The sequence below is a fragment of the Centropristis striata genome, chromosome 10 (assembly GCF_030273125.1).
Source record: "Centropristis striata isolate RG_2023a ecotype Rhode Island chromosome 10, C.striata_1.0, whole genome shotgun sequence".
Lineage (NCBI taxonomy): Eukaryota > Metazoa > Chordata > Actinopteri > Perciformes > Serranidae > Centropristis > Centropristis striata.
In genome coordinates this window covers 27420777-27439566 of record NC_081526.1, presented here as the reverse complement: position 1 = coordinate 27439566, position 18790 = coordinate 27420777, and the positions used below count along the sequence as shown (strand labels likewise).

General features: G+C 40.0%; 1 protein-coding gene across 1 annotated transcript in view; it reads left to right on the top strand.

The window, feature by feature from the left end:
- The first annotated feature begins 1640 nt into the window (after window positions 1-1640).
- The window catches only part of lrp1bb (low density lipoprotein receptor-related protein 1Bb), a 289380-nt gene continuing 272230 nt past the window's right edge, over window positions 1641-18790 (top strand). The window contains exon 1 of the mRNA XM_059343018.1: window positions 1641-1770. Within this exon, the coding sequence (XP_059199001.1) occupies window positions 1680-1770 (91 nt within the window). The 5' untranslated portion in view covers window positions 1641-1679. The remainder of the gene's footprint in view (window positions 1771-18790) is intronic.

The following is an 18790-nucleotide window of genomic DNA, read 5'->3' as shown; positions in this document are numbered from 1 at the left end:
TTATTTTTAAGACTTGAGTGAGCCACTTGAACGTAAGTGGCATTTATCTATTTGTTTAACATTCTACATCCATTGAGTCAGAAGGCCTTCAATTTAGTTTTCTTGTTATGCTTCTTTGGTTTTTTTTTTTGCTGTTTTAATCCCCATCATCACTACAAAGATAGCAACCACCCTCCTGGAGTCCACATAAGTAATCATTGCATCACCAAAAAAACCAACAACAAAAAATATATACATTCGTGGAAAAAATTAACCTAAGACCAACCTTGTTTTCTTCAATATATTGTTCATTTCAATGCCTGGTACACATAAAGGCACATTTGTTTGGTCAAATATAATGATGACAACAAAAATAGCCCAAAAGAGTTTAATTCAAGAGCTGAATTATTTTAGTTATCATCAAGAAAACCATGGCAAATATCTAGATATCAGCTCTTAAATTAAACTCTTTTAGGGTATTTTCGTTGTTATCATTATATTTGTCCAAACAAATGTACATTTAATTGTGCCAGGCATTAAAATGAACAAGAAATTGAAGAAAACAATTGGTCAAATAGTTTTTTCATGAGTGTATATGTAAGTAACAATCCAAGGCAAAGGAGAGCAAGCAACAAAACAAATCAACACCAAGAACATTGCTATTGACAATGAAAGCAACAATAGCAGCCAGTAACCACACTTTATCTAGAATTATTAAGTTATTATTTATCAGGAAAAACATTTGATAGAGATCAAGAAGCATGTCCAGTGACTTAACAGCAAAATTACTAAGAAACTCTCTGATGATATAGTCAGACGTTATGTAGCATGATATGTTTGTGTTATTTCAGTTCCCGCTGTCGAAAATAACCATACAGAGAGACACATAATGAATGATATGAGGCGAGCAAGTATTCTTCAAATGGAGTTAATTCACTAAAGGCCATGCAGTCTGGAGCTTCTATGGAAACGCAAGGCGACTGGACTTTATAGTGTCCATATAGTCATTTCATCACTGCTGGTGCATGAGGTCAAAGCACTATTTGGGTGACCTGTGATGTGGTGAACATGTCCCACAGATCAGCATTGTGACATGTGCACACTTTGTACACGCCTCCATCCTACAGAATTAGCTAATAAAACAGAGTATTGAAATCCATGCTTGGCTGAACTGGAGACAATGCAGAGAGCAGAGATTACTCATGCCTCATCCTACCTTCTCTGACTTTTTCTTCTTTTTTGAGGACCCCCAACACCCCCGCCCCCTCCTCTCAGAACTACCCCCGGACCTGAGGCTGACACCCACTGCACTGCCTGCACAGCTAACAGATATGATGAATTTCAGGCGAGCTGCGCCACCTTGACGGCATTTAATCATTGAGAAAAGACAGGAAACGTACTCATTCTTTATCCTCCTACACTGCCACCCCGCCTTCCCTCTGTCCCCGTGCCTCTGACTCTCATCTCTCCTGCCGTCTCCTGTGCGTCTGTTCGCTGCAGAGAGCGGCGGTGTGCATGTGTCGCGGAGCGGGGGGAAGCGCTGCACTGCTCTGCGCACTGGTTCCGCTCGGACATCACCGAATAACGGCGCTCGACAACCGGGTAGTGGTGGTGGTGGAGGGGGAGACTGGACCCGGACCGGGAGCAGGAGCAGGACCGGGAGAAGCACCGCGGCTCTTTATAGCCCGCTCTCCGAAAACATGTCCGAGTTTTTTCTACTCGCCTTTCTAGCCCTGTTCTCGGGATTATTTCCGTGCGCCGAGCCCTCGGCAGTGCCGGGCGAGGAGAGAGGTAAGAAAGAACCGGGCCGTCGGGGATGCGCAGTCCGGTGAAACTTGGCACCACGGGCCGCCTTAGTGCAGTCTGAGTGTTGTGCAGCTGCTGTTTACACACCTCTATCTTCTTTTAAAAGCCATAATTCATGAATGATAAAGAGTTGATCATGTAAAAATTGCTCGTCATTCTCTTTTGTCCAGTGTGGGATGATACCCTGGAAGTCTGCATCTTTTCTGCTGGATGTTAAATGTTGCATTGTAATGCATGTCAGCTGATAAACCACAAATAACGACACCACCTTTTATAATAATGCATTGAACTTGCCCTGCGCATTTAGGCACTGCTTTGGCATTATTTTTTTTGCATCTTCAGGAACATTCTTGTGGTCGAATAGATTGAGAGGGTCTGGCTGCAGGCGCGTATAGCAGCGATCCTACAGTGCAGCAGGTGAAAATCTCCCTGTGCCAAAGTGTGTTTTGTCTCTCCCCCGAGCTGTGGCTTGTAATTCTGCCGTGGGATCATCATAACATCGGTTGGAGACGCAGGTGATGGGACTAGTTCTGCACAGTCAACTCTAGATCCACGGTGCGGCGTGCAGCCTGATTGCCTCGTGATGTCGGGGAACTCATTTTTTTGAGTAGCATATTGACTGTTGCATCTCTGAATTTGAATTCTGTCACGAAATTACAGCAGATCTGTAATCCCTGCTGTGTGCTGCCTGTCTCACAGGGTTCTCACAATCAGTAGTCCTCCATCTGGTGTCATATGGGATGCAGGGATCAACTCACTCCACATATTGGGCTGCTATTTGCAGAATAGTTAGAACAGAGAGTAGAGTTGAAGCATATTTTTGGTTTATGTCGCCTTCTGTATATCTCCCACAGCCATGAAAGTTTTATAACCAGGTGGATGCTTAAAGGAGGGAAAATCTGTCAGTTTACATGACGGACGTATGCTTTTTTTTTTTTTATTGTTCATACTTATACTTTTTTTTGTGCCTTTTTTCAGGGCTGTCATTTGAGTAAAGCCATGGGTGCTGGGCATACTGTAGCTACTGTAAAGTGTCAGAATAATTGCATTAAAATGAAACATTTTAAAAACAAAAGAAAACATAAATAAATGTTGTGAAGCGTTTTATTTCTATTAGGTCCCTCACTTCCTCATTCTCCAGCATAGCAATGAGTGTCAGCTCCGGCTTGGCTGTTTGTGAGACCGTCCCAAATGTCACCAAATGCCCCCCCAACACAGCGTGCAAACCAGGGATTTAGGGTTTGCCTGGCAATCACACTTGGCAAGAACAACCCTGTTTAGCTCTCTCTGTGCATGAAATGAAAAGATGAATTCGTCTCTGGAAGTCCCTGTAGGTGCCCCTGCTCAGAGTTTGGGGAGGGGGGAGAAGGGGGTAAAAAAACAACACCCACCTGAAATTTTTTAAAGAGTGGAGTTTGTGTTTGTCAGCATTGCAGCAGTGAGCTTTATTAGTGTAGCTTGAATCAGAGTGAAGAATTACATGCCATTGGAGAGTCTCTTGTGGGCCGGTGCACGGATATTTAAGATGAGATATATCCAGACACACACAGAGATCTGGAAGTAGTTGGGACCTGCCTCTTTTTCTTTAGCTGACGTCGTCCCGCTTCTCTGCATTTGCACTGAGAAATAAATGAAAGCTCTCTTAGCTGTGTCTAAATGGACACTAATGATAATAGCATTTCTTATTCCTTCCAACACCAAAGCTGGTTGTTAGCCTAATTAGTCCAAAATTAATTTGCTTTGTGGTAGCAGCGTTGTTACGCTGAATGCCAAATAGTGATTTTCTCTGTGTGAATCTGAAGCATTTCCAGCTAATTCATGAATGACATTGTCTCTTCCTTATGCCTCCACTGTGTCCCACTCCTTATCACTTGTGTCCATCTAACATTGAGCAGGCTGACCTGGCCGGAGGCCGGCGTGGCGGCACGCGACCAATCTGACACAAAGACAGGTCGGACAAGTCAAAACACAACATAATGCTGCCTGTCTATTTTGCTTAAAAAAAAAAACAGTGAGTCTGAGTCAGTGACCTCAGTGCCAGATAAGCATCACTTAGCACAAACAGCTCAAGGTTGTCTGAAATGTATAGCCCATTTAAAAGATGATAGTATAGTAGAAAGCACAGATAGATTCATGCACTAATGCAGGGAAAGCGGCCTTTAGGAGCTAATTAAGTGAGATAGTGAGATGGTATCACTGCATGTGAGTGCTTGTGTGCGTGTGTGTGTGTGTGTGTGTGTGTGTGTGTGTGTGTGTGTGTGTGCAAAGGCCAGCTCAAAATCTAGATGATGTAGAGGTGTCTATGTCCAGCATGTTGACCAGAAGAGATTAAAAGGATTGTAAATTCCATCTCAAACCTCTTAAATTAAGCTTTTTTTTTTACATTTACAACTAGAAGGGCACCTGGAGAGCACAGACCCTCACCAAGACCATGCCCTATCTCACAATGTTAACAAAAGTGAAATATATTTTTTGTATTTGTATTTTTGTATTAAGATCCACTTCTAAATGAAACTGTTTTTTCCTTGGCCCATGCTGCACCATTCAACTAAGTTTTAATGAAAATTGGGCCAGCAGTTTTTCCATAATCCTGCCGACAAAATAAAAATGCAAATATGACCTCCTTGACAGAGGTAAAATTAGTCCCCACCTGTTCAAGAAAAAAAAATCTAATCATGTCAAAAAAAGTACAGTACATATTGTCAACATACAACATATGGACTGAACAAAATGGCATATGTTAACGATCACAGGATATGAATATAGTACAGAGAATTATATTATATACTCACCAACCATTTTATTATGTACAGGTGTTCAACTGCTCATTATCGTAAATATCTCATCAGCCAATCACGTGGCAGCAAGTCCATGAATTGGGCATGTGGATGATTTAAGTGACTTTGAACGTGGCATGGTTGATTTTGGTCAAAAAAAGGGAAAATATCCAATGAGCCCTGATGCCTTGTTGATGCCAGATGTCAGAGGAGAATGCTTAGACTGGTTCGAGATAATAGAAAGGAAACAATAACTCAAATAACCACCCGTTACAACTAAGGTCTGCAGAAGACCATCTCTGAATGCACAACATGTCCAAACTTCCAAAGCAGATGGGCTACAGCAGCAGACGACCACACAGACACTTTAATAGGTACACCTTGCTAGCTAATAAAGCGGCCAGTGAGTGTATAAATGATTCAGGAGGCACAGATCTTAATGTGCTCTGTTCAGATGTGCTATTTTACCACTCAGTGTAATGGAAGAAGAAACACTGATTTGATGATCGAGGAAATGAGTTTCATTTTGTGTTCAATTGTTCCGTTATTGTTCTTGGAAACAACACAATACTTTGTATGGTGAGTTTACAAAAATAACATCTTTCTTTTTTCTAAAAGCATAGATGATGCACAATGACTCAGTGATAAATGTTTCACATACAAAACATTTGTCATTACACTTAAATTTTAGTTTACGGACCACGAGTACAATTCAACCTATAACAGTTGTATAATGTCCTCAGTGGGTGTGAAAGAGCTGACTTCGATGATGTCATCAGGGTTATTTCAAACTTTTGAACAGATAGCCTCCGGTTGCTTTATGGAAATTGTTGGATTTAGTGCTTTTGGAGCTTGGCCCGTAGCAGGGAGTAGAAGTCAGGATATTTCAGTCAGTGCTGCTTCGGTTTTGACCATTCTTTTTAAAATCTGTCTCTTGTGAGTCCTCTAACTTTATGGAAGTGCATCACTGGAGTACCGAGGCTTAAAGTCAGCCACTTACTTGAACAAAAAAAAAAAAAAGAGGAGAGGAGAGGGGGAAAAAAGCCTGAGGATAAACTTTAGGCTGTGGCTTTTATTTTCTTTCTTCTGCTATGTAGTGTATAATGTTCCAAATGTTATTTGGATGTATATAAATACACATTTTATAACTGATGCTTTCATTCTGACTGGACTTTATAAACCAATGAGAATCTATGTAGTTTATAGATTATGTTCTAATCATTTTTTAAATTCTTCTCTCCAAATTTGTTAGTATGTTTGTAATTATTAGTTTAATATATTTCAAATAAATTCCTACTGTGTTGTTCTTTCACATTATTAAGACTTACAATTATTCTATGGGATACACATATTTATATATTCTCTATCATGTAAGGGGTCCTTTCCTGAAAAAGTTTGAATCCTTGTCATACATGTTTAATATTATAATTTATTTTATAAAAGGCTGTCTTGTAATCCCATGAAGGATAGTTAAATGTTTGGCACAACATGGAAATAAATACGAACTGCTACTACAACTACAAATACTACTACTCCTACTACTAATAGCAGTGCCATTCTAAGTATTGCATTAGTTTTAATAAATATGAAGTGGAAAAGGAGTTTAATAAATGTCCTCTTTATGAGTCATGATTGTGTCACATTTTGGGCTCTTACCTTGTAGAATTAAAAACTGAAAAGCATTGACTCACTCTGTAATCAAGCTGGAGTGTTGGTGTTACAGCGAGGGGCAGCATGCCACCATTCAGGGATTTGGGCATTAATACTCACTGACATCTGCACAATGACTATCTATAACTCTGCTTCCTTAGTGCTGCTGAGTTAAATAAATGTTCACTCTACTTAATGTCACTATTGTATCTTTACTCATTTAATAGATAGCTTGGAAGCAGGAAATTGGTCACTAAATTGCAGTTGGACATGATAGATTGCAACCAAATGGGGATTATGTAAATCACTTGCCTTTGGCATCACTAAACCAAAAATGCATACTGTTTCTAGACGGTCCTGAGGCCTCTCTGTGACACTCTGCCTACACAGAGTGGGTGTTATATGAAGACCAGTATGGCGTTTTTATAAGAGAACGGCTGGGCAGTGACTAACGGTTGACCTTCAAAGGTTGGACTGAATTCTGTTTTCATAGCTGTTTCACGTCTTTTTCTGGAAAGCATTAACACAAAATGAGCTCGCCAGCTGCGAGGCCTCCTTTGTAGCTCGATTTTCTGTCCGCATCCTGTTCTGACACGGTGGCAAAAAGTGTCCAGCTCAGCAATAGGTGATCCTCGGGGCGGAAGGTTGCTCGCACTCACCCCGGCTATTCTGTCTTCACCCAGTGATTGGGGGAAACCACATGTAGAGCGCAGCTGAAGCTGGTTTGGAAAGAGAAAATAAAGTGAAAGCTGAGGATGAAGGGGAAGGTGGTCTGAGTAGGAGGTGATGCACTCGTCAGCACAGGAAAAGAAAACTTGTGGAGTGGGCACTGGCTGGTGTTGTTACTGGCTTTCTCGACCTGTGTTCCGCACTTCAGGTGGTTTTTACTGCTTCGCAAATTTACCTTGAATCAAAAACCAGACAAGTCGTCAGAGTAGCCTGTCAGCTTTTAACACATTGAAAAGGTCAGCTTCAGTTAGTACATGAGCAGATTAAGCTCTGTTCAGTTTTTTTTACCCAAGAAGTACTTCAAACATCATACTAGTCACGACTGGTTGTCTGAGGTTTGTGTGAGCCGGAGTGCTTAGACAGCATTTTTGCAAGATTGCATTCTGTCTCTTACACGCTGTGAGAAGACATTAGAACAGCTGACACATCTATGCAGTGATGTCAGCTAAGTGTTGCTGTCACTGAGCTCTTACATCTATCTCAGGGCAGAGGTGAAGTATGGCCTCCAGCTACAGGAGGCAACCAGCCCCCACACGTATCATCATAGCACGCAGTGTAATGATGGAGCCAGGCTCACTCCTGGAGAACAAAGTTATTGAATGAAGCCATCGGATTTTGATGGTGTCACCTTTTTAATATCACCTCTCCCAGTCCTAATGGGCTACAATTGAATCAGTAATGGATTTGTGCAGGTTGTGAAAGCCATTGGCTGTAAATTGACTTGTAGCATTGATTACCAATCACAGGAGGAGCTACATTTTTGACCCACATGATCGATTTGTTTTGATGTTCTGGGCAGACTTAATTATGTGGGTGGCATGGGGTTTCATATTAGATTTTTCCGAAAATGTTACATCATTTTAAAATGTGAATAATGAATCAATAAGTCTTTCTTTAGAGAAGCCCCATCTTGCAGGGATCCAAGAGCTGTATGCTGAAATGGCTGCTTGATTTAAAAAAAAGTGTGGATAAATTATTAATGGAGCAAAGCATAACTGTTTTATTGCCAAATATGCTAATGAAAATCGAGCTCATAAGGGCAGTAGTGGGATAAACCACTCCTTTCGCGAAGTCGAGTTGAGCATGAGGTCATTAGTTGGTGATGGATAAGATAGAATGCATCATAAAATGAAATGTTAGGGTGATGTAATGTGCCTCGTGAATGGGGGGTGAAAAAACCTACACACCATCTGCTGAAACACAAATTCAAACTATGAAACAGTCTTGTGCTGTTTATCTTCTGTGGGGAAGGGGGGTGCTGTGAGCCTCACCTTGCACTGCCTGGGCAGTAAAGGTTAAAGTTAGTATGCAACTGGCTGTGAAAGGAGAGGCCTGTGTCTCCATCTCAGGCTAAAAGTCTTTCTGTCAGTTTGAAAGGGTGAACCGCTCACTGGATGGAGGCAGCACCCCGAGGAGATGCTCCCTGCATAACTGGTGTGTGCTCAGCATGTGCCGATGTTCAATGCAGCAGCAGTGAATCCTTGTAGATTGTGCTCCTATGTAGCTGTTGCATTCTGTCTAGACGGGCCTTGAGGAACTGCAACTGCGGCCGTGATTTTGTTAATTTAGCTTTTGACCAGCTGGCTAACGTATGCACTGCAACCTAAATACCCAATCAGCAGGGGCCTTTCCTGCAGAGGCTGGGTTGCCATGGGAATTGGTGGTGTGGACCACTCTTCAAATATATATAGTGAGGGAGCGGGAGCATTAACCTCACTATTTTATAGTTCAACCACACACTTAACCGGCATGGGCGGATGATGAGATGATGGGCCCCTGGGCTCAGACCAGCATAAAGCCCCTCCTCTCCTGCATGGGAGCAAATCACACGGCCTTTAGAAGTGTTTGGCCTCTTTTTGTTGTTGTTTTGTTTTGTTGTGGTGTGTTGGAATGTAACTAAGTACATTTACTGAAGCACTGTACTTGAGATACTGGTACTTTACTTGAGTGTTTCCACATATGTAATTTTATACTTCTATTTCACTACATTTTAAGGGCAAATATTGTACATTTTACTCCACTACATTTAGCCGACGATCAAAATACAAGAACATAAAAGAAATACGATCAATTTAATGTAAAATGTAAAATGATTATACATATTTATAAATGAAACCACACAAAAGTATATAAGTTAAAATGAGCCCTAACTGGACAATAGTAAATTGTATCACCCAAATTCATAAATAATAAATATCTAATAATATATTTGTAACATATATAACAGTCTGAGTAGGGCCATTCTACATAACGAGTACCATACTTTAAGTTTTGATACTTTAAGTACATTTTGATGCTGATACTTTTGTACTTTTACTGAAATAAGTTTTGCTTGCAGGACTTTAACTTATAGTGAAGTAATTTCACAGTGTGATATTAGTACTTAGATTTTCTGCAGTTATTTGTTGTTGTTTTGCCTCTTTTTTGTTGCTTTGTGTCTCTTTGTAGTCATTTGAGTCACTTTGTCGTTATTTGGCCACTTATCAAAGTTGTTGTGAGTCTTTTTTGTGCTCTTTTTGCAAATGCTTTGCATCTCTTTTTATTGTAGTCATTTTTTGTTTCTTTGTGGTCTTTTTGTGGCACTTCCTGGTTATGTTATGTGTCTCTTTGGTAACCTTTTTCTTTTAGGTAAAGGACAGGTGGGGACTGACACTTTGTGCTCCTGGGCCTGTGGGTGCTAGGATTGTTTAGGACAGTTAACCCCCAAATCAAAAATACACATTTTTATCCTTTTTCCTGTAGTGCTATTCATCATTTTATATCATTTTTGTTGTGAGTTGCCCAGTTTTGGAGCTACAGTATCTACCATAGAGACTACTTTTATGCATGAACTATATTATTTCTTGTATAATTCATACATGAACTGCTCATCGCAAATTCTGTGGATTATTTCATGATTTCTGGAGAGACATTGCTGTAGAGTTTTTAAAATGTATTTCTTTTCAGCACTATGAGGACTGCAATCAAATTGGCATATATTCCCATTATATTTTAGAGAAGACAGATACCTCTGCAATCATTATCATTTAAACTGGCCAACTCACACCAAAATCATCGAGCCCTACCAAGAGAAAAAAAGATGTATTTTTGATTTTGGGGGTAAACTGTCCCTTCAACCAGCTAGTCTTTGTTACAGATTGCTGTTGTCTGTTACTTGTGAAAAGGACAGAGCTTCTTTAAATGAATAGCAGACTGGCTGACCTAAGTCATTTCGTGAGCTGTTTTTCTATTATTTTGCACTTCATTTGGGTCTACAGACAGACAAAATGACACAGCACATGTTATATTAGTGTTATGAGCTGTCAAAGTAAACGTAATGAAGCATACTGTTAATTTAAAAGGACTTAAGAGGCTTTTCGTTTTCCATGAGTGAGATGGTGAAGATGTAGCCATCTCTGGAGGGAGCGATTCACCCTGCATGGAGAATTTGCCCATTGTTGTTTGAAGAAGCTGTTATATTTCTTGGCCCACTCGCATCCAAATAATAAACTGGCAATATGGAGATCCCTTGGTTAATGTCGGAGCTTGTATGCACTGAGCCTATGGCCCAGCCCCAACAACAAGCATCTCGCTGATTAATACTTTAAGATTTGATTCATAACTTTGTGTGGGCAGATAACATTTCTTGCCCGTGTCCACACCAGACACAGCAGAATTTAATTTAGTTGAATAGACTTGAGATGGATGCTCTGCAGTGTTGTAGTTCTACTTTGTGATTTAAAGTGATCAGCTCGGGGATTTTTTGCAGAGCGAAAAAAATTGTCGAGCATAGTTAAAATGGCAAATGACGTGACCCACCTGATTTTATTGGCTGACCAAATCGTACAAAAAAGGCAGATGCTCCGACAAACTGGCTACTGCCGGCCGACCATGACCAATCTGCAGGTCAGAAGTGCTGGTGTCGAGCCCCGAGTGGCAACGGTGGTGGCCAGAGGACCAGAGTGAGGGCTGCCGAAGCCTGGCTGGGGACTCTCTCTCCCAGCTGCCACCTGGCACCGACCGAGGGCTCAGGGCTCCATCATGCAGACTTGGCCCAGAAAACCAGAACAGGGGAGGGATTCATCCATCCCCCAACAAGCTTCATTCAGCAGACAAACCTGAGGCCAGTTGGTGATGCTACGCCATGTCCTTCTTAAAAGAAAAATTGGCGCACTGAGCAATTAAGAAATATTGAGCCGTCGAGGTGTTTCAATTTAATGTACACCTCCTGTAATAATCCATAATTTTCCTTTATGGATTTAAACATAAAATGCTTATGCAGTAACTGCTAACCACAGAACGGAAGATATTTTCTCTTTTGCTTGATTTGTTTTTCAGTCATCCTCACAAGCCATTGGCTTTTAAAGAGCTGCAGTATATTTCAGCCATTAACCAGAAGATGAATACACAGGATGAAATGATCTTTAGTGAAGATGCAGGGCAGTGTATGGTGTGCGGTATTTACATAAAGCATGCAGCATTAGGGGTGCCTCGGTTACCAAGCTCGCCAAAGGCAAACTCACACAAACAGTATATATCGTACAGCAAGCGCACAAATGTGTGAACAAACAGAGAAAAAACATACACAAGCTGAGGTTTTTCTGCAAATGAGTGTGTGCGTGCCCTGTCTGCTGTGGCTGGCTTCCCTGGCAGAGCTCAGCGTAGTTCAGTCCAGTTAGATGGAGGAAAGAAAAGGGGGAAATTACTGGCATCATTTTCACGCCTGTGTGCAAAAGCAACGAGTGGCTACATCAAATGTGCAGCCAGTTTATTGTCCACTGCTCTGGGCTGCACTAAGAATATCTACCAGTCTGATTCTTTCAATATCAATTTGGAGGAGCACCCCAAAGTCCATGTCCAAGCCTGACAGTGCACTAAAAGAGGTTTTCTGGGCCTAAAATATTTGTGAGATTGCCACTAAAGATGAATAATTTAATGCACTTTCATGGCATAGTGCATGAATTGAATATCAAAGATAAAACCGTACTGCTGCCCCTACTTACACCTGCAGCAGGCACACTGTTCGCTCTCAACAGCTGTGATACTATTGGCCCACGAGGATTGAGTTCAGTCTTGTGGCAGCAGCACTATCACTGAGTTACTTTGTGTTAAAATTAGATTGCCAAATACATCACCACCAGCTGTCATCAATCTGATTCAGTATGATTCCCTAACATGCTTCCGAGCTGCTATTGATCTCTGCTCCCCGCCACCCTCCCTCCTCACACAGTGTTGGATTGGGAGTCCTATTAACTACGTTCCCATCAATCACAGTTCACCCATGTTTGTTTGTAGAAGTCTTTGATACGATTAGAGCAGTGCTCCAGCGCTCACGCTACGTGGTTTTTCCTCCCGTTCCGTTTCTCGTGTCTGCTGATTTGAAATGCGTGCAGTTGCTCCACTCTTGCTTTTGTGATGTGCCTTGCTGCTCCGTAGCAGAGACCAGAGATTAAGCACTTGGGCCTCAAACATGTCTGCTGTCACAGGTATCTCTCGCTGCTCAGTGGCTGATAAGGGCCACTTGTTCCTGAAACAGCCCTTCCCAAGAAGAAAACCCCAGAGAAATAAAAAAAACCTCTGTGGACTTACTGAGATTTAGTGTTTCTCTTAGAAAGTACATACTTATGATTGCTTTTGTGGCCTTGGACAAGTTAGCAATTGAAAATGAGTGCCTACGTTTCTTATTTTCTTTTGAAGAATGAATGGATTTGTCTTGCTCATGTTTTAATATTTCTTACTTTTTAAAATTAAACGTTGATTCTGCCAACTTTCACAAGCATACATCATGACTACTCAGACTTTAATACATCATGCCATACCTCATTCATTCCTAATTAATTCCATGAAACTTGTAATTCAGGCGAGAAAAAATTAGCATAAAGAATGAGAAGACAACAATGGGTTTTGAAAAGATTGCCAAATGAGAACTATTCTTCAAAATTTAAAAACAAATTACATTTTTCCTGAAATCACCATTTGCTGCCAACACGTTACAGCACAACACAGCCTAAGTTGGTGGTAATTTTTGTATTTGTAGCAATTTAAAAAGTTTAACAGAAGTTGGAGGTTTATTTGGGAAAAACAGTATGCTCAAATGTGGTGAAAATCACCACCACATAGCATATTTGTGATACATTCATGTGCTGTCGGAATAATTGGACTTTTTTTTTTTTATTTAATGGCTCACATGATCTGTGTCTTTTGTTCTCTGTTGTCTCGCAAATACTGAAACAGATGTTAATGTGTTGTTTAAATGCTCCGAGCAATAAAAAAGAAATATGATTAAATGACATTAAAATATGACTTCCCAACTTGGGAAATGGGAGCACCTGAATGCATCACCAGCTCTCTGAGTGCCATTCCTTATAGTTGTTAACACAAGATTTATAGCAAACTTAGAGTTATGCTCTATGAGAACTGACTCTATAACCACATAGTGACGTCATAACTTTTTTCATTGCTTGCTGATTAGATTTGCATATTGAGCTTTGGCAACAGCAAATATTAACAATGTGATATAACCCAGATTCCACAAAAGTTGGGATGTTGTGAAAATATAAATAAAAGCAGAATGCATAATTTTTTTGCAAAGGATTTACAAATCATTGAGTCTTGTTTTTATTATTTATGGGTATCAGGGTTGTAAATTACAGGTATCCGAGTGTTCAATAATGCTTTTTGCATTACTGCTTTTTAAATTAGAATTGCATCAGTAATCTGCCCATTTAGTCCCCACATTTCATACCGCTATGTAATTTCAACTATCTCATAATGTGACAACTGATGTGTTCTCTCAGTAAAACAGCCTATACAGTACCAGCATGCACTAAGCAAACGGTAGGAAAACATATGGAGGTGTTCACGGTCTGTCCCAGGCTAACACGCAGTCTCATTCACACTCTCATTCACACCTAGGGGCAATTTAGGTTCTCCACTTCAACAGACTTGCATATATTTAGACTTGGAAACCTGAACCACTTGAAAATATGAAAAAGCATTCGTACTTCACACAAAAACCTGAACCTTCATTCTGCAATATGACAGTGCCAGCAACTCAGACGCAAAGCCAGGTGCTCATTTAAAGATCTTTGTGAAATATTTTGAGTGTATTGACCTGAAGAAGAATTCAGATAAGAGAAAATAAATCCAAGGAATGCAAAATAAATGCGACTGGAAATGTCTGCAAACGCGTGTGTGTGCTGAAATGTGTTTGACAATCTGTTAATGTGTTTGAGGTAACGTGTGCAGCAGTAATTGGGTGTAAATTGAACTTTATGCAGTGGGAGGTGGCAAATCAATGCTAGGAAATGATCAAGAAAAGGTCAAACCAGGACAGTGCTTACATTAGCTCACAGTCACAGACATTATGAGACCATGGCTTAAATTTGGAGTTAATACCTGAGTTCATGACCAGATTTAATAAAGCCCTGCTTTGTTAGAGAAATGTAGTTATTTATTGGGGAAATATCACTTCTGTTTTGTTAACTGTCAGTCACAGTTAAGCTTAAAAATACAATTTTATTACCACACTGACAATATTATTTTTCCAAGTTATAAGTATTACCATGGCAACCAACTATCCATTCACAATACCATAGACCAGGGGTACTCAATTTTGTTTTGTCCAAGGGCCACTTTTGAAAAATGTCAGGAGGCAGGAGCAAGTTAATGTTTAACTATTAATATTTATCAGGCAAAATTAATAACCATTAAAAGGCCCATAATTCGGTTGCAGCATGTGTACACAGGGGAGTTTCTAGGATTTGAGGATGTTCAGATCAGACCTATGTCACAATTTGGCCCCCACACCCTAAATTGAGTATCACTGTCATAGACTGTATAAAGGAAGTGGTCGCATCGATTTTGACATCATCCATTGGTTTGTGGTCTACCATTTTGTAGCTTTGAGCTTAGCATTTTGCCTGTCGCCATGTTTTTTAAAGCCAGAAATGACCATATTTGGATGAGAGGGTGGAGCTGGGGAGAAGGAAGCTAACTTATCAGCTTATGGTTGGTGAGCAAGCTAGCGTGGTTAGCAACCTGCATCGCTAATTCAAAATGACCTGCAGACTCCTAGAGTATTTAATACAGCTGAATGTCAAACAATTTAGGTGACTGAAGTGTTACAATTTTATAAATAAATACTTAGATAAACTGAGAACACACTGTGGTAACAACCTGAGAACACACTGTGTTTACAACCTGTCAATCACAAAGTAGACATGCCCTAAGCATATGCTGTTTAGGACCATATTTTACAAAAAATTAAGATCATGCCGTATTGAAACAGGTGACAAATCATAAACTCATTAGGAAAATGTTTACTGAGGTATTTTCTCGTGAGGTACATTTTCTCGTAGACTTCTACACAATCTGAGGTTTTTTTTTCAGCCAGTGGAGTCGCCCACTGCTGGCCATTACAAAGAATGCACTTTGGCTTCACTTTTCAGAACCAGAAGCTGCCCCTTGGTTACAGTCTTTTCTTATGATATCCTAGTACAACAGCAATAAATAGAGAGTGTTTCTCTTTTCAAGCATTCTAAATTCTGGTTGAGAGATAACAGTTGTGCACAGAGTGATCGAACATAATTTAAACTCTGACTTGTGTTATAGAATCCAATAAGTGCAGGCAGGTTTGTGTTTAGCCGGGGCTCTTGTGAGGTTAATACTAACATCTGACTGATTATTGTCCCATTCTACTAACACGGTGTAGGTTTTTTTCCAATATGCTATCTTTTTCCATCTGCCTGTCTTTTTCTCTCTCTCTCATGTTCTGCTCATCCTTTTTTTTCTCCCGTGTTCAAGGAATTAATAGCTTTCAGTGGATAAAAATCAAAGGCATAATTCTAGAAAAGCACATTTTACAATTTGCTGGGGCCAGCTGAACAGAAGGCAGTACTGAATGCACCAGCAAAGTCATTTTAGGGTCAGAGAATAAGCAACGAAAAAGTGCTCGGAAATGTTTAATCACTGTCAAATGACGCAAACCCTCATAATGCATCTCTCCACGCTGCTGTGACATTTATGTTGATGTTCATTATGAATGCACATTTGTTGGAAGCAACAGATTGCACGAGGGTTGTTTTGTGACATAGGTGTTGCCGTGGGTGGTGTTCCATGTTTGTTTGCCTGCTTTTGAAGTAACAGTTTGAGATGGCCCACATTGATGTAGAAACGGAAGTTACTGTGCTGTTTTTTTCTGTTTGAAAAAAGTTTGATGTTTGATGAATCGTTGTCAGTTGTGATTGTTTCGAGCCCCTGGTGCCAAAGTCTCTGTTGTATATGTCCCAGCAGAGACGTCGCATCTGTTCTGATCATTAAATCAAATCAAATCCAATCAGGTTTATTTGTCACACACACAGTCATACACATTACAACTTGTAGTGAATCGCTGTTATGCCTTGCTGCAGAAAGCAACTATAAAATAGAAAATAAATAGAATACTTTTGAATAAAATGTTGTGTTATATTATGTTTAATGAGTTAGACAAATACCTTATACTGATTAACCAATAAACTCCAATAGAAGAAGTGTCTTTGAGTGTCAAGGATAGTGCTTTATGAATGGAATGTGTTATTATTATTAAGAAATGAGGATTACTTGACTCCAAAGGAAAGTGATGAGCATCACAATTAGACACTTTACCTTGACTAAATGGTGCCGGGTTGTATTGTTGAAAAAGGCACTTAATCATTGCAAAGTGGCATTTCAGAGGCAGAAAAAAAAAACTTCAAATACTTAAAAAATGAATCATAGACCTCAGTAACATAGCATGACATATATAACCAAGTTCAGGTTCAGATCCGGTTATCTTATGGCGTGTTCCCACCAGACATGAGGCAAATGTTCACATTGCATTACTCACATGAGTTTTAACACGGGATCAAGTTTGCACCAATGCATGTTGCTCACACCAGTGCAAACAATGCCGCCATTATTTTCCGTCATCAACCGTGACCAAAATAACCACTACTTCTGCTTTGTGCTTGTTGTGGAAGATCTAGATAGGTCAAAAAACCAAACACAGTCGTTTTAGGCTCCATAATTTGGATGACTGTGTCTGGATGACTACCACCCAAAAGTTTGCCGAAATAACTAACGATGATGTGTCTAAAAAGTCAGAATTCCTGCTTTGGTAAATGGACCTGCACTTATCCTTTTTTTCTCCCGTGTTCAAGGAATTAATAGCTTTCAGTGGATAACAATCAAAGGCATAATTCTAGAAAAGCACATTTTACAATTAGCTGGGGCCAGCTGAACAGAAGGTCGTACTGAAAGCACCAGCAAAGTAATTTTAGGGTCAGAGAATAAGCAACGAAAAAGTGCTCGGAAATGTTTAATCACTGTCAAATGACGCAAACCCTCATAATGCATCTCTCCACGCTGCTGTGACATTTATGTTGATGTTCATTATGAATGCACATTTGTTGGAAGTAACAGATTGCACAAGGGCAACTTTTCTAGTCGCTTTGCAACCACTCATAGTGCTTTACACTACTGACTGCGCTCATTCACCCATTCACACCTTCATTCATACTGGTGGCAGACCTGCCTGGGAATTCATTCATACACTGCATGAGGAGCAATTTGCCCAAAGATACTTACATACTTTGACATGTAGGCTGCCATTGTCAGAGATTGAACCACCAACCTTCCAATTAGTTGGTGACCGATCTACCAACCTAGACGCCTTTGTCAAGGTCCAAGATGAAAAGCAAACAACTTTTAATGCTTGTTTTCTTCTGTGCTTTGCATTAGAATCTCAATGCTGATAGACTGATGGCTGATTCACTTCAACTCGTGTCTTTGCATTGACGTATGTAATCGTGCCTAACTGGTGTGAACACACCATTGAACCTGAGCATATAACATCAAGAACTTGAAAGTGGAAAACCACTGGAGAAACATTGATTGATGCGTGAGAAGCCTTGTGCAAACTTGCCATATGAACCTTGATCACTGACATGCATTGCTCATGAAACACACATTACTACACAGAGCTAGTTCAAGTTGAGGGGCACATCTTTTTATCTAGTTTGAAGCACTATGTATGAATTAATAAATCATTAAAAAACAAGATTAATGAACAAGATAAATAACATGTAGGCTGCAGCTGAGTTTGCAAACATCATGGTTCATGCCCCGAGCAGCCTCCACAACATGCATTATGCACAACCAAAACAGAAAAGCAAGCATCATGCGTGCCTACAGAATTATGTAAACACAATTATTCTGCAGAACCAGTTCAACGACTAAATATTCAATGTCAGGTATTTACTATAAATTATATATTAATGAGTCAGTTGACCTTCACATTTGAAATACATATTTGCCCTTGTACCTATTTATCAATCTAGATTTTTTTGGTATGGGCTTCCAAGTGTTGGAGATATTGGCAGCAGAGATGATTGGAAAGGAAATACTATACAAGAAAGAAAGTAGTTCCTGCATGAAGTTGCTCACAACACAATCTGAGGTTATCTTGAGTAACTGGGTCATGATGTCTGGAAAGAAACATTGCTGTTAACTTTTTCAATTTTTTTTTCTCAATTTCTTTTTTTTTGACGCAAGCAGAGTTCCATGACATTTCTACAGCTGGTATCCCCAACACTCTCCAACAACTCAAGCCAAAACAATCTAAATTGATATATAGCATAAAGGGAAAACTTTTCCCTTATTTTTTATGGGGGAATTGTCACTTTAATATATGATGATAAATCGATTGAATGTTTCTGTGGGAGCCTAATAAATAAATGGTTTGGTCTACAAAATAAATAAATGAATGTCAGAAACTAGAGAAAAATGAAACCAACTTTTTATTTGCCAAGGTATTTTAAACAAAGAGCTGAATCTGTCCAACCAACAGTCCA